Raw genomic sequence first — 17,532 nt, 5'->3', positions numbered from 1 at the left:
AATTCCATGGACTGTATAGTTAATGCGGTTGCAAAGAGTCAGACATGACTGAAAGACTTTCATTTCACATTGCATATTTGAAAGTTGCTAAGAGAATAAATGTTAAAAGTTCCCATCATGGGAGTGGAGTTTGGAAAATAGATACGTGTATATGTATGGCTGAGTCCATTTGCTGTTCACCTAAAACTATCACAACATTGTTAATTGGCTATAAGTTCAGTTCACTCACTCAGTCATGTCTGACTCTTTGCGACCCCATGGACTGCAGCATGCCAGGCCTCCCTGTCCACCACCAACTCCCGGACTTTACTCAGACTCATGTCCATCGAATCAGTGATGCCATCCAGCCATCTCATCCTCTGTCATCCCCTTCTCCTCCTGCCTTCAATCTATCCCAGCATCAGGGTCTTTTCAAATAAGTCAGTTCTTCACATCAGGTGGCCAAAGTATTGGAGCTCCAGCCTCAACATCAGTCCTTCCAATGAATATTCAGGACTGATGTCCTTTAGGATGGACTGGTTGGATCTCTTTGCAGTCCAAGGGACTCTCAAGAGTCTTCTCCAACACCACAATTCCAAAGCATCAATTCTTTGGTGCTCAGCTTTCTTTATAGTCCAATTCTCACATCCATACATGACTACTGGAAAAACCATAACTTTGACTAGACAGACCTTTGTTGGCAAAGTAATGTCTCTGCTTTTGAATATGCTATCTAGGTTCGTCATAACTTTCCTTCCAAGGAGTAAGCGTCTTTGAATTTCATGGCTGCAATCACCATCTGCAGTGATTTTGGAGCCCTGAAAAATAAAGTCAGCTACTGTTTCCACTGTTTCCCCATCTATTTGCTATGAAGTGATGGGACCGGATGCCATGACCTTAGTTTTCTGAATGTTGAGCTTTAAGCCAACTTTTTCACTTTCCTCTTTCACCTTCATCAAGAGGCTCTTCAGTTCATCCTCACTTTCTGCCATAAGGGTGGTGTCATCTGCATGTTTAAGGTTATTGATATTTCTCCTGCAATCTTGATTCCAGCTTGTGCTTCCTCCAGCCCAGCGTTTCTCATGATATACTCTGCATATAAGTTAAATAAGCAGGGTGACAATATACATACAATATACATACAATTGACATACTCCTTTTTCCTATTTGGAACCAGTCAGTTATTCCATGTCGAGTTCTAACTGTTGCTTCCTGATCTGCATACAGATTTCTCAAGAGGCAGGTCAGGTAGTCTGGTATTCTATCTTTTTCAGAATTTTCCACAGTTTGTGATCCACATAGTCAAAGACTTTGGCATACTCAATAAAGCAGAAGTAGATGTTTTTCTGGAACTCTCTTGCTTTTTTGATGATCCAACAGATGTTGGCAATTTGTTCTCTGGTTCCTCTGCCTTTTCTAAATCCAGCTTAAACATCTGGAAGTTCACAGTTCACATGTTATTGAAGCCTAGCTCGGAGAATGTTGAGCATTACTTTGCTAGCACGTGAGACGAGTGCAATTGTTCAGTAGTTTGAGCATTCTTTGGCATTGCCTTTCTTTGCGATTGGAATGAAAACTGACATATTCTAGTCCTGTGGCCACTGCTGAGTTCCCCAAATTTGCTGGCATATTGACTGCAGCACTTTCACAGCATCATCTTTTAGAATTTGAAGTAACTCAACTGGAATTCCATTACCTCCACTAGCTTTGTAGTGATGCTTCCTAAGGCCCACTTGACTTCACATTCCAGGATGTCTGGCTCTAGGTGAGTGATCACATCATCATGATTATCTGGGTTGTGGAGATCTTTCTTGTACAGTTCTTACGTGTATTCTTGCCACCTCTTCTTAATATCTTCTGCTTATGTTAAGTCCATACCATTTCTGTCCTTTATTGAGCCTATCCTTGCATGAAATGTTCCCTTGGTATCTCTAATTTTCTTGAAGATATCTCTAGCCTTTCACATTCTATTGTTTTCCTCTATTTCTTTGCACTGATCAGTGAGGAAGTCTTTCTTATCTCTACTTGCTATTCTTAAGAACTCTGCATTCAAATGGGTATATTTTTCCTTTTCTCCTTTGCTTTTTGCTTCTCTTCTTTTCACAGCTATTTGTAAGTCCTCCTCAGGCAGCCATTTTGCTTTTTTGCGTTTCTTTTTCTTGGGGATGGTCTTGATCCCTGTCTCCTGTACAATATCACGAACCTTTGTTCATAGTTCATCACGCACTCTATCAGATCTAACCCCTTGAATCTATTTCTCATTTCCACTGTATAATCGTAAGGGATTTGATTTAGGTCATACCTGAATGGTCTAGTAGTTTTCCCTACTTTCTTCAATTTAAATCTGAATTTGGCAATAAGGAGTTCATGCTCTGAGCCATAGTCAGCTCCTGGTCTTGTTTTTGCTAACTGTATAAAGCTTCTCCATCTTTGGCTGCAAAGAATATAATCAATCTGCTTTCAGTGTTGACCATCTGGGGATGTCCATGTGTAGAGTCTTCTCTTGTGTTGTTGGAAGAGGGTGTTTGCTATGACCAGTGCGTTCTCTTGGCAAAACTCTATTAGCCTTTGCCCTGCTTCATTCTGTACTCCACGGCCAAATTTTCCTGTTACTCCAGGTGTTTCTTGACTTCCTACTTTTGCATCCCAGTCCCCTATAATGAAAAGGATATCTATGTTGGATGTTAGTTCTAGAAGGTCTCCTAGGTCTTCATAGAACTATTCAACTTCAGCTTCTTCAGCATTACTCATTAGGGCATAGACTTGGAGTACTGTGATATTGAATGGTTTGCCTTGGAAATGAACAGAGATCTGTTCATTTTTGACAGAACTGGCTATACTCCAATACAAAACAGAAAGTTTAAAAAACAAAAAACTTTCCATCATAAGAAAAAAAAAAAACTAGTAACTATGTATGGTGACAGGTGTTAACTACACTTATTGTGGTGAACCCTGTGGGCAGTGTATAAAAATACTGAATTGTATCACACATCTGAAACTAATATAATGTTATATGTCAGTTACATGCCATTTTTTTTAAGGAAACAAAAGAATGCAAAATCTGAAGTCCCAGCCCAGACTTCCTAAATAAAATTCTATATTTTAACAGACTCTCTGGGTGACTGGAGATACCGAGAGAGACTTTTAAAAATACTGATGCTTGGGTCTCCTAAGATACTGATTTAATTGGATCACAGTGTGGCCCAGACCTTGGGTTTTGAGAAAGTTTTTAGGTGATTCTAATGAGAGCTAAAGTTTAAGAATGCTTGGTATAGAATGGCCTGTCCATATCATTCTTGTTGTCAGGAGAAGGTTTCCAGGAAGAGCTTTGGCAATTTGGAAAATAAAGGTGCCATGATTTTAAAACTGTACACACATAATCCATATGGGATTCTCAATCTAACATATACCTGTGACATCTATTTTCTGCTCAACAACAAAAGTGGTGTTTTCGAATGCCTCCTACCCATGGAATAACACTATGCTTACTTTCCTTGGCTTTCAAGACTGAGGAGTTTGGCTTTAGCCTACCTTTCCCACTCCATCCCCTTCTACCCCAGCTCACATCAGGTTGTGAGCTTGTATACACAGTCCTTCAGGTTGCAGCTTTATTTGTAATCATTTCTTAAAAAGGATATTCCCTGAAGATCCTACAGAAGTAAGGTTCCACACTCTTCTCTTCCATTATTCCCCAATGCTGTACATAATTCTCCATTTTTCTTTTAGTAATTCTTCCAAAACTTTTAGTATGTAGCCCAGATATTGCATGGAACATACTAAAACATAAAAAATTATTTGTTGTTTATTTGAAATTCTAATTTGATTGGATATCCTGTATTTTTATGTGTGAAATCTGGCAATCCTAGAGAAAAAGTATGCCAACCCCTGAATTAGTAAATAAAATGCATCCAAACTGTTCAAGCTCAACAAGATTTTCTGTTTTAAAAATTTTCTGTTTACATTTTGAAGATTCAAGTCTATAAGGGCAACAAAACACTGAACCATGTTGTAACAAATAGTGGCCACTTTGTAGCAATGTTTGGGCTGTTTCAGATAATCAGCCATAATGTTAAAAATATATAATACTATCAAACTTTTCTTATGCCTGGGAGATATCAATTTAATTTGTCCCTTGTGCCTTACAGTCCTCTATAATTGTGTAAAAGGCTGTGTCATGAGCGTATCAGTTCAGTTCTGTCAGTTCAGTCGCTCAGTTGTGTCTGACTCTTCGCAAAACACAGGTGCAATTAAAATCTGCCTGGTGATGCAAGCCAGGGTGAGCTTCCTTTCAGCATAACTATAGCTTGGGCCAGCCCCACAGACACAGGGGCTTCTCTGGTGGCTCAGCAGTAAAGAATCCACCTGCAGTGCAGGAGATGCATAAGACATGGGTTTGATCCCTGGGTCAGGAAAATCCCCTGAAGGAGGGCATGGCAACTCACTCCAGTGTTCTTGCCTGGAAAATTCCATGGACAGAGGAGCCTGGTGGTCTACAGTCCATAGAGTCACGAAGAGCTGGACACATCTGAAGCAACTGAGCACATGAGCACAGACAGGGTGGCCACCTGCAGCTATAGAAAAGGCTACAGGAGATGGATAGGTAACTGAGTTCCTGCATGCTGTGGGCCTTCCTTGAAATGGAAGGGTAGTCACGCAGCCAAGGGTAGGCACTTGGCAGTCTGGAGAAGAGCCTATGAAGAAACTGAATTTGTTCACAGATGTCCTCATTGATAGGGCACTTTCAGGGATAAGAAAACAGGTACTAGAAATAATGTGCTGTTCCTATTGAAGATGTTGCATGAATGTTTAATGAAGTAACCAAGTATCATTTGAATTCAAAGTAGAAGAGGGGGCAGAGGATGAGATGGTTAGATAGCCTCACAGACTCAATGGACATGAATTTGAGCAAACTCTGGGAAATGGTGAAGGACAGGAAAGCCTGGCATGCTGTAGTCCATGAGGTCACAAAGAGTCAGACATGACTTAGTAACTGAACAACAGCAATAATCATTTGAATATGTAAAAACATATTCTGTAGGTAAAAGTGTAGTAACTGTGGACCTTCTGGAGCTGCTAGGGATGGGGAGCAAGTTCATTTTTATTTGAAAACATACACCCTTTAAATCTGGCAGTCACTGATTCAAAATCTTGTAGAATTACCTTGATTTCATCTAATGTTATTCTTATTAATAAAAGCAGTTTTTTGATACAACTAAGTGGTCTAATTTTTATGACTGTAAATATACAAATGCATTCTAAAAATTTGAACATAATGTATACAGTCTTATGCCAATTATGTTAAAGCACGTAAATGTATGTAAAGACAAAAGAGAGGACTTATTCTAAAATGTCAAGAATGGTTAGCTGTGTCCGAGTGGTGAGTTTATGGGTGATCTTTAGTTTCTTCATTGTGCTTTTCTCTATGCCCTTCTTTTAAAAAAACAACATATTAATTTTATCATCAAAAAAACAGTAATTTAATGTGTGTCTTTTTCTTTTTTCTGTTTCTTTTCCCCCTACACTCCCACATTGTTAGGCTTTCCCTGGTGGCTTAGATAGTAAAGAATCTGCCTGCAATGCAGGAGACCCAGGTTCTATCCTTAGGTTAGGAAGATACCCTGGGGAAGGCAATAGCAACCCAATCCAGTATTCTTGCCTGGAGAAGCCCATGGACAGAGGAGCCTGGTGGGCTATAATCCATGGGGTCACAAAGACTCAGACATGACTATGCAACTAACAGTTCTACTTCCTATGTTGCTGGCAGGAGAGTAGCTGATGAACCACTTGGAAAACAACTTGTATACACCCAGGAGGGTTGAGGATGCCCCTCCCCTGTGACCCAGGGGCTTCACTTTCAGAGGTTCATCCTCAACAGAGAACATGCCCGCAAGGGTGTCTGTGGCTGCAGCAAGTGTAACACTTGCTGGACTAGAAATGATCTGAAGCCCTCAGTTGCAAATGAACATATTGCAGTAAATACACACAGTGGAATATATAAAACGGTAGAACAGAAAGAGCTTCTAGTGTCTCCACGAATAAGCCTCAAAAAGGAACAACGAGCATCACAATGTAAATGTACTTAATGCCGTAGAACTATATACTCAGTCCATAAGAAGGTAAATTTTATGTTGTGTATGTTTTACCATAATTAAAAAACCCAAAGCATAACACTGAATCAAAAGGCAAACTGTAGAAATAATATATAGATGAAATTTAACTTGTGAGCCCAAACTATGTAATTAGTTACGGGTAGACATATGTTTTTAATAGTACTCAAAATAAACATGGAAATGATAAACACTAAGTTTAGGATACTGGAGACTCCTGTGGAAGGAAAGAGGGAGGTGGCTTCAGAGTTAGTAATTACACAGCAAGCAACTGGGTCTGGAATGTTTTGTATGTGTGCGCTCAGGGGCCCAGTCTTGTCTGATTCTTTGTGACCCCATGGATCCCATGGACAGAGGATTTCCCAGGCAAGAATACTGGAGTGGGTTGCTGTTTCCTCCTTCAGGGGATCTTCCTGACCCAGGGATCGAACCTGCATCTCCTGTGTCTCCTACACTGGCAGGCAGATTCTTTACCACAGTGTAACCTAGGAAGCTCTCTGGAATGTTTTATTTCTGTAAGATATCTGAAGCAAATATAGTGGCAAAATGTCAAGATTGAAGAAGGCTGGCCAGTAGGTATGTGGGTGTTCATTGCGTTACTCTGTTTCCATATACTTGAAGGGTATCGTCATAACAGACCTACAGCCTGTGTCAGACCATGTGTCTGCTTTTCCCCACCAGGCCAGGACCTTGATGGTGGTTACCTTAGAGACTAGGTGTTTTGGGTGGGGTGGCCAATGGCATAAACTCTCTAGCTGTGGGATCCATTCTTATTGCTCAGAGCTTAAATAACACACAAGGCAGAATCCAAATGTGTCTCTGTTTTCAAGCCCACACATCTGCAGATTGCTCTGTTTGTCTAAGTTAGCAGCAGTAAGTAAAATCCAAAGTTCCCTGGCCTTGAGATCTCTGCCGTTTGCAGGAAATGCTCTGCCGTCTCCTTGTGCTCTGTGCTCTTACAGTTCAGTGACTTTCAAAGTCGTTTACTGTGGGAAACGGCTGCTCCTCTCCTGGCCTGATAGCTAGGAATGGGTGTGCTCTTTCACCGCAAAAACCCAGGTTCAATTGTGACTTACCTCAGTGGTTGGGGCTGACTCAGATTCTCTGGGTTCAAATCCTGGCTCTCACATGCAACTTGCTTTTGAATTATTTTGGGTACTATAGCAGTAAAAAGGGATTTCCTAGGTAGCTTAGCTGGTAAAGAATCCACCTGCAATTCAGGAGACCCTGGTTTGATTCCTGGGTCAAGAAGTGCCCCTGAAGAAGGGATAGGCTACCCACTCTAGTATTCTTGGGTTTCCCTGGTGGCTCAGGCAGTAAAGAATCCGCCTGCAATTTGGGAGACCTGGGTTTGATCCCTGGGTTGGGAAGATACCCTGGAGGAGGGATGGCCACCCACTTCCATATTCTTGCTTGGAGAATCCCCATGGACAGAGGAGCCTGGTGGGCTAGAGTCCTCAGGGTTGCAAGAGTCAGATGTGACTGAGTGACAAGGCACAGCACACAGAACATAGCAGTAAAAAGGAGATTAAATAATAAAGTGAGTTAAAATACTTAACCACTGCTGCTGCTGCTAAGTTGCTTCAGTTGTGTCCAACTCTGTGCGACCCCTTGGATGGCAGCCCATCAGGCTCCCCCATCCCTGGGATTCTCCAGGCAAGAACACTGGATTGGGTTGCCATTTCCTTCTCCAATGCATGAAAGTGACCCGCAGCAGCCACCTAATACGCCCTCAGCAAACCTTCTCATTTATTCTCATGGTCATAGTTACTGATCCTCTCTGGCCCTCAGTTCCAATGGTACCCTTAACATCAAAGGTCGTTTTATGTTTGCCAATCAATTTGCTGTCCCTCCTAACAAAGCTGGTGACTAGGAAAGAGTTAAAAACATTGATGTGAAACTCTGCCCCCTCAGAAAAACTCTCCCTTGGGGGTCTCTAAAATGTTGTGCTCTTTAGGTAAATCATTGGCTATGAGTTTGTTAATGCTCTATAGGGCTTTTTGAGGCAGGCATTGTGTCTTTTTCTTTCTAGTCACCAGCCCTGGCCTGGCTCCTGGATGTTTGATGAATGAATGAATGACTATGGTAAATAGCATGTTGGTTCTCTCAATGTTAGACATTCTGGGTATTGTGTACTTTTAATATATTTAGACCTTGTATTGATGAAATTCCATAGTTCTATATGGATGGGCCTAAGAGGGCAGCTCATTAAAACCTTGGTTTTCAATCTGTATCTCTTTTTCTGTGTGTGTGTGTGTGTGTGTGTGTGTGTGTGTGTGTGTGTGTTTTCTGAATTATAAGTCTTTGAGCTCTTCAGAAGAAAATTATGTAATCTAGGGGGTAACTACTGACGATTTTTCATGTTTCTATCTTATTAATTAATCTGTAAAATACTTCTACCCAATTCACCCTGATAATCCAAGGACATGAGTTTTTATTTCCAAATATTCCCTCTCTGAGAGGGTGTTAATTAATAAGGAAAGTGTGGGCAACTGGCTCTCCTTTGTCTTTATTCCCAGGTACCTTCAAACAAGGGCTAGTTGTGCTAGTGATGAAGAACCCAGCTGCTAATGCAGGAGACCAGGGTTAGGTCTTTGGGTCGGGAAGATCCCCTGGAGAAGGGCATGATAACCCACTCCAGTATTCCTGCCTGGAGAATCCCGTGTACAGAGGAGCCGGGAAGGCTATAGTCCACAGGGTCATAAAGAGTCAGACACAACTGAAGTGACTGAGCATGCATGCACCACTGAACAAAGAGAAATCAAGACCCTTTTCTATTACCCTTGAATTAAGAGCAAATTATCAACTCATAATTCAGAAAGTCATCTTTTTAATTCCTAGATGATTATATTTTTACTAAAAGCATGAACTTGGAATACCCCACTACAGGATGGGGTTGATAGATAAAGAACAATGTTTTAGACCATTCCCTGAAATTAGCCATGTTACAATTAGCTGTCCTTTATCTGTGTATAAATCATTGGAATTTGTGGTGATCCCCCCACCTCCAGGTGCAGAGTCATTGACTGCCAAAGCTGGAGGTCATCTGGTCCAGTCTATTTAGTTAAAACTGAGGCTAGTGATATAGGGATTTTCACTGGAGTAAATTTGTTTCGATCTTTTTCAGCAGAGGATATTATAAAACCAAACAACGATAGAACAGGCTAACAAATGGCAAAGGGTCAATTTTTGTTTTCTCTCCCTCCCTAATTTCTCTGCCTTCTTTCAACTCCCTTACTGTGGTGAAACACTCAAAAGATGAGGGAAAAGAAGAAAGAAAGAGTGAAATTAAAACTGGGTTTTTGGTTCCTGAAAAACTGAAGCTTGCATATGTTTCAAAAGCCATACTTCTGAAATATCAGGCTCATAGCATACTGCAGCACCTTTCATGCTGTTGCTAGATTAGTGACTATCAAGTGGTTAATCACTCAGGGGGTTTCCTTTCACAGACTAGTAAAGAAGCTGGGGGATGGGGGTGGGGCTTCCCAGGTGGTACTAGTGGTAAAGAACCCACCCGCCAATGCAAGAGATATAAGAGACTCGAGTTCAATTCCTGGGTTGGGAAGATCCCCTGGAGAAGAAAATGGCAACCCACTCCACTATTCTTGCCTGGAGAATCTCATGGACAGAGGAGCCTGGTGGGCTGCAGTCCGTGGAATCCCAGAGTCAGACACGACTGATGTGACTTAGCACACACACAAGAAGGCTCTGGAGCTTATTCTACAAGGTGGTCCCAAGACTGACAGAGTGTTCCTTCCCCTCTCTGGTACCATCTGGATCCAAAGTGGAAGGATGGAGAAAGAATAGCCAGAGCCGCAGATGACCACAGTGATGGGTCAGGCACTCCCACCTGCTCTTGTACAGGGGTTCCCTTGACCTTGACAGACATTTGTCACACAAAACTCCACATCCCTATTTAGAAATTTTGACCCTATTTGAGATAATATGAAGTGCTTGCATTGCAGTTTTTTTAAAAAAGAAATTCATTCAACAAATATTTACTGAGAATCTACTTTGTATTGAGAATTAGCCTAAACAGAAAGATGGGTAAGATCCATTCTGCTCTTTACAGAGCTGATTATAGAAGGCTTTTTTACCTGCAGAGGGAAGGGCCTTTTGGTGGTAAAACAACCTGTTTGGGTCCCTGTTCTCATGCTTTAGACACGTCATGTATACTTAGCCATTCAGTCGTGTCCAACTCTTTGCCACCCCATGGACAGAGATGGGAATACCAGACCACCTAACCTGCCTCTTGAGAAATCTGTATGCAGATCAGGAAGCAACAGTTAGAACTGGACAGTTAGAACTGGTTCCAAATAGGAAAAGGAGTACGTCAAGGCTGTATATTGTCACCCTGCTTATTTAAATTATATGCAGAGTACATCATGAGAAATGCTGGACTGGAAGAAGCACAAGCTGGAATCAAGATTGCCGGGAGAAATATCAATAACCTCAGATATGCAGATGACACCACCCTTATGGCAGAAAGTGAAGAGGAGCTAAAAAGCCTCTTGATGAAAGTGAAAGAGGAGAGCAAAAAAGTTGGCTTAAAGCTCAACATTCAGAAAACGAAGATCATGGCATCCAGTCCCATCACTTCATGGGACATAGATGGGGAAACAGTGGAAACAGTGTCAGACTTTATTTTTGGGGGCTCCAAAATCACTGCAGATGGTGACTGTAGCCATGAAATTAAAAGACGCTTACTCCTTGGAAGAAAAGTTATGACCAACCTAGATAGTATATTCAAAAGCAGAGACATTACTTTGCCGACTAAAGTCCATCTAGTCAAGACTATGGTTTTTCCTGTGGTCATGTATGGATGTGAGAGTTGGACTATGAAGAAGGCTGAGCACCGAAGAATTGATGCTTTTGAACTGTGGTGTTGGAGAAGACTCTTGAGAGTCCCTTGGACTGCAAGGAGATACAACCAGTCCATTCTGAAGGAGATCAACCCTGGGATTTCTTTGGAAGGAATGATGCTAAAGCTGAAGCTCCAGTACTTTGGCCACCTCATGCGAAGAGGTGGAAAAGACTCTGATGCTGGGAGGGATTGGGGGCAGGAGGAGAAGGGGACGACCGAGGATGAGATGGCTGGATGGCATCACGGACTCAATGGACGTGAGTCTGAGTGAACTCCGGGAGCTGGTGATGGACAGGGAGGACTGGCGTGCTGCGATTCATGGGGTCGCAAAGAGTTGGACACGACTGAGCGACTGAACTGAACTGAACTGAACATGGACTGTAGCCTGCCAGGCTCCTCTGTTCATGGGATTCTCCACGCAAGAATACCGGAGTGGGTTGCCATTTCCTTCTCCAGGGAATCTTCCAGGGATTGAACCCACATCTGCATTGCAGGTGGATTGCTTACTGCTGAGCCATTGGGAAGGCCCTTTAAACACATCACTCTGTCCTAATAACCACAAGGACGTCAATTAGTGGCCTCAGATATTAGTGGGTGAACTGAAAGTGTCTTTTACCAATACATCTTATTTACTTTCTAACTGCTTTTTCAACATTACATCATAAATACCAGGTCATATAGTTATATATAATGAAAATTAGCACTATAAAACTCTTCTTCTCCAGTCAGAGGTAGATGTTTTGAAAGATAATGGGACATTTTAAAGTCTTGCAAATAATTCTACGTGATTAATAACAGGATTTGACAATGTAGTCAAAAATGCTAATTTAATTGCTTTTCTCTCAATATCTCATTAGGAAGGAAAGACTAGTCAAATTAGGTAGTTGGAGTTTAGTAGCCTGATGCTAAATTGATGTAAATTAACAGTAAATATTTGAAAACAACAGAGGCGGCAACAAAATTTTTTTTTAAAGCTTGAGTAATTGAATCCCGATTCAAAATGGTATTTAGCAGTAGAATGTAATATACTACCTACTGCTCAGCCTATTATCTATCATTATCTTTTGAACCCTGTAATTGGACAAACAGAAAACTATTCATAATAATAAGTTTGTTCAAAATCATCTGTTTGCTGGAGTCTGAGTGCACACTGCAGTCATACTGATCTGAAGACAGAATTGCTTACTATACTTTCCCACAGTTTGCTCATCACTGTTCCCACAAAGCACAGTGATACTACACACCTGGGCAGTCCAAAGCATCTTACACAAATCATCGAAAAAATAGCCATTTTTGCCCCTGCATTCCATGAATAGGCAACACAAATCTTTATTTTCTGCATGACGGGTGCCATTGAACCTGACCCAGCCCCTTCCTGGGGTGTATGTGCACACAACTATGCTGAACACAACAAGGGCAAACAGATTGCCTCCTGGAATTTTCATTAGACCCAACCACTTAGCTCTTTTATTTATCCTATCTCTGGTTTTATTTTTCCATGATTCTTTGGTAGTTACGTTGCTGCTATCACAGCTATCCAAACATTAGGTCACACAGGGCTCCTGCACACACAGGGCTCCTTCTAAGAGATTTAAATGGAAAGGCAACCCAAGTCATTATTGGTCTATTTTCAGTATTCATTATCAATAAAACAAGAGATCAGCATTTTCATGCTGTGTGAAGCCTTCAGGGAAGTGCAGGGTTGCTGTCATTATCTCTAGATCAGGCTGCAACCTGCTACCTGAAGAGGAAATGATGAGTCCATCAAAATAAAAATAAAATAATGAAAGGGTTAGAGTCACAAAATGGGCTGCTGACTGTCCCCTGCACGGCTCCCTGAAAATGTCCTTCTGAATTTAGTGGAGCCTAGATGGTAAAAACCGCAGATCACAATGGAACATAAATTCACCTCGTAATGAGATTAGTAGGCAGGCGAATAAACGTCCTGCTGTAACATCAGAGGCAGGCTCTAATCTGGTGTTTTCCTTGGAAATGATCATTTCCTTTGCAACTGGGGAATGGTGGATGCAACCTGTTTAAATCCGACAGATTCTGTTTTGCCACCGTCATTTTTCATCTTGCTGGGTCTTTTTAATGGCAATCTTGAGGAGGCATTTAAATGAGTTGTGAGTCTTAAAGACTATTACCAAAGTGAGTTATGGGAGTCTGTCCTCATGATTATCAGTTGTGTTTCCCAGATCCCCCTTTTAAGAACATGGTGCAACTCCCCCTCCTCTTTCTAAACAGAAGCTCAACTTTAGAAAAGGCGTGGTGACCCCCAGAGTCCTCTCACTCTAGCTTTAGGAATCAAAGGTAGAATAGACTCACTATTGTATTTGGAGTTTAAAAAAAAAAAACTTTTACAGCAACTTTACTACTTAAAACCACTGAAAACAAGTATCGCATACTAAAAAGCCTTAAGAAAATGCCCAGATCAGGTGAACCCACATAGTCTTTGAGTAGAACAAAGCCCTCGGGTGTGTAGCTTGATTGCAACGGACTTCCTTGGTTTTCAGCAGAAGGCAGTCTCACCTGGTGCACAAAGCCCTCTTCTCATTAAAAATGCAAGATGGGATCTCCTCGTGGAGCCTTTCTACAGAACCTGCTGGAAGCTGGCTGCATCGTCCTTAGCAGTGAGTGGCATTTAATCAAAGCCTCTGTGAAATAATCTCAGCATTTCCTGAGCTCTGTGAAGTTATCAAGCAAGTTAAGAGGTCCTTTCAAAGGAATGGGAGATCAGACTTTGAATTTAGGAGTATTTGAAGCTTCTGCATAGAAGGTACAAGCAATGTAACAGACACCTATTTTCTCTACTTTTTCTAGGACTCAGACTGAAGACGTTCCTGCTTCTCAGTGAAACTGTGCATTAGGAATAAATCATTTGCTAGTACCCCAATTCATGGCATTTGGGCATATTGTTTTCCTAAGGCTGGAAAGAGACCACAAAAAACACTTGTATTTTGTAGTTTGTGTTTTACTGTGGATGCAGTGGTTTATGAACATTTTTCTCACCTAGTGAAACAATTCCTTTTCTGCCATTGGTGTTTCCATTTGAACTGCAAATCCAGATACTTTAAAGGAGAAATTATTTGGGGGCCCAGTTTAACAAGCTTTTTCTTTCAACTTTGCATGTCTCAATAGTTTAATTTATATCTCTCCATTTGTGTATTTTCTATACATTGAATTTGCAAAGGTCAGAGTTTAAGTCAATTCTCCTCCCATTCTCATAATTTTCTCTGCCTTCTGTTAACTCTTTCCTCATCAGATGAAAAGTTCAAGGAAAGATAGGTTGATTTTCCATTAGATAGGTAATCCTATTTATGCTAATTTGTACTGTCTTCCAACTTTTCATTTCCATAACTCTCCCTTCCCCTTCCCTTTGTATCTGTCCCCCACTCCTTGCTGTACCTCTGTGTTTATAATTTAAATTGCAAACAGTATCTGAATCCACTTTGCCAGTGTCCAGTATATCTGGTATGTGTTAATAATTATCTAATGGTCTCCCATGTATTAAACTCAGAGTTAAAGTTTCATGTCAAATAATCTCCCTGAAGGAATTTCCCCAATTATGTTTGCTTACCTCATACAAGTGAACTTGTTCTTGGGTTACAGCAAAGATCAGTAACACGTTATTTTGCACCAGTTTATCAATGAGTTGTCCAATTGTTGGATATTCCTAAAATTTAACACATAGATTTTAAGTATCTTAACAAAAGTATATGAAATAAAGGAATATTTGTTTCAGAAATATCTTACTGAGTTTGGCATTTCAGTTCTCACAGGCATTATTGTGTCTATCATGCCAAGTAAACAAATACACAATTAGCATTACTTTCTTAATTGGCTTAGTGACTGTTTCTCAGATCTTGTAAGTCCATTTAATTCCTCAGAGTCAGTGCCTGTCAATGTGGAGTATTATGCTCTTTCACTTCCAAGGAGATCACTAAATTTATTTAAAGACTTATAGTGTGTCATCTTTTCAAGGGTAGAGATGCATGTCTTCTTCTAAGTGCCACTTGCCAGCAGGCTGACATTGTTGGGGAGGTTAGAACCGAGGGAGGAGCTGTTAGACTATGATGAATGTGACCAAGGGGACTCTTGCAGCTCTGGCTGGAACTGGATGGGCCAGGATGAGGGTTGAGCAAGGGCGAGCCTGCTGAGGAAGGACACACTGCAGTTCCTAAATCCCTCTAACTTGAGATGTTCCTGTGCACTTCTCTGGTTTGCTCTTACTGCCTTTTTAATGTCATGAACTGGTTTTATGGGATGCTGCAATTATTTTTACAGGACAGTTGAAAGCACATTGCATTCAGTTTACTTCTGTTTCATTGAGGCATTCATTCATGAGTGATATGAGCATTTAAAAAAATAAAGTCACTCATTATCATATTGGCAGATGACCGTTACTTTCCAAGACTAGAAAATATGAAGCCCATTTGCCTGGCCTGACTCCAAATATGGATAATATACAAAAGGGAAACTCACATTAGAGAGTGGTCTGCAAGCAAGTCAGCTAAGAATACCATGTTGGTTATGACTGCAGACAGCTCATGTACAGGCACACTGACAAATAGGCCTTCTTGTACATGAATGTGCTCACTGCATATATTCTCAGCAGTTCAGGAATGTTTTTCTAATGTGTTCTTCATTCAGGTTGAGAGAAAAGTATAATTTTGCCTAAGATATTCAAGTCAATTACCTAACTGCAGATCTGGCTGTGTAATGCACACTTTCTATCCCATTTGGATTTTTTTTTAATTACAGGATATCAGTAGAATCCAGATAGTATAAAGCTCGTGAGTCTGACATTCTCAGCCTCCTCTGAGTTTCAATTGCCCAAACATTAAGTATCCTTCACTCTTAAGCCTGAATTCCTCTGGTGCTGGTTTCTCCTTATCTCCATATGTTCTTCAACCATCCAACCGCTGTGCCTGTGTAGCTAGGATGGCACCATGTAGCCCTCCATAGGCAGGTGAATATGATTTTCTACTTGGTCCAGAGATGCTGGTTTAACTCCCACAGATGCACTGTAAGTTCCTCAAGGCCTGGGATCATGCCCTGTTACTTTGAGGCCCCAGGGGGCTGGCCCAGCGTTGAGTGCATAGGAGGCGCTCAAAGGCCCTGGGGACTATGTTACAGGCCAGGAACTAGCCCACGGCTCTGCGCACTGTAGCCACTTACTCAGCAAGAATGAGTGTTAGAGGAGAAGGTCATATCAGGTAACAGGCACTATTTGCTTCTGTGAGCCTGGGTTTTCTGAGATGTCTACTATGGGGCATTTGAAGATTTGCAAGGAAAAAATAACAAGAAAAGTATCAATTTCTCAGTTTCTTCCCCTCATTGGCCAAAATGCAAAAATATGGCTATCCTCACTTATAATATGGAAGGACAACCTACATGATTAAAACATATATAAATCTGATGAACGCTACTGATCAAAATTTGGGCTTCCCTGGTGACTCAGATGGTATAGAAACTGCCTCAAATGTGGGAGACCTGGGTTCAGTCCCTGGGTTGGGAAGATCCCCTGGAGGGAGGGCATAGCAACCCACTCCAGGATTCTTGCTTGGAGAATCCCCATGGACAGAGGAGCCTGGTGGGCTACAGTCCATGCTGTCGCAAAGAGTCAGACACGACTGAGAGACTAAGCACATTGATCAAAAGTTAGGTAGAAACATCCACGCTGAAGTTTAGAGATTTAGGTCAAGAAACGGTAGCAGGTAATTTATGAACCATTCAGTTCAGTTCAGTTCATTTCAGTCACTCAGTCGTGTCCGACTCTTTGCGACCCCATGAACTGCAGCATGCCAGGCCTCCCTGTCCATCACCAACTCCCAGAATTTACACAAACTCATGTCCATTGAGTCGGTGATACCATCCAACCATCTCATCCTCTGTCATCCCCGTCTCCTCCTGCCCTCAATCTTTCCCAGCATCAGGGGCTTTTCAAATGAGTCAGCTCTTCGTATCATGTGGCCAAAGTATTGGAGTTTCAGCTTCAACATCAGTCCTTCCAATGAACACTAAAGGACTGATCTCCTTTAGGATGGACTGGTTGGATCTCCTTGCAGTCCAAGGGACTCTCAAGAGTCTTCGCCAACACCACAGTTCAAAAGCATCAATTCTTCGGCTCTCAGCTTTCTTTATAGTCCAACTCTCACATCCATACATGACCACTGGAAAAACCATAGCCTTGACTAGACAGACCTTTGTTGACAAAGTAATGTCTGTGCTTTTTAATATACTATCTCGGTTGGTCATAACTTTCCTTCCAAGGAATAAGCGTCTTTTAATTTCATGGCTGCAGTCACCAACCGCAGCAGTGATTTTGGAGCCCCCCAAAATAAAGTCAGCCACTATTTCCACTGTTTCCCCATTTATTTGCCATGAAGTGATGGGACTGGATGCCATGATCTTATTTTTCTGAATGCTGAGCTTTAAGCCAAATGAACCATCAGATTTTTAAAAACTAATTGCCAATACTATAGTAAGCATTTCTATACATTATCTCACTAAAAGTTTTTTAGAAAATGGTTTTCCAATCTGATATTAAAATTCTGCATTCTCTTTCCTTTTTCTTTC

At 41.4% G+C, this 17,532-nt stretch overlaps 1 protein-coding gene across 1 annotated transcript in view; it reads right to left on the bottom strand.

Moving 5' to 3' along the window:
* The window catches only part of ITGB6 (integrin subunit beta 6), an 84,634-nt gene that overhangs the window by 48,333 nt on the left and 18,769 nt on the right, over window positions 1-17,532 (bottom strand). Inside the window, exon 8 of the mRNA XM_052661669.1 lies at window positions 14,531-14,626. Coding sequence (XP_052517629.1) covers window positions 14,531-14,626 — 96 coding nt within the window. The remainder of the gene's footprint in view (window positions 1-14,530; window positions 14,627-17,532) is intronic.

The sequence above is a fragment of the Budorcas taxicolor genome, chromosome 2, assembly GCF_023091745.1.
Source record: "Budorcas taxicolor isolate Tak-1 chromosome 2, Takin1.1, whole genome shotgun sequence".
Classification (NCBI taxonomy): Eukaryota; Metazoa; Chordata; class Mammalia; order Artiodactyla; family Bovidae; genus Budorcas; species Budorcas taxicolor.
The sequence above is the reverse complement of the archived record's forward strand: the minus strand, read 5'-3'. Positions and strand labels throughout refer to the sequence as shown.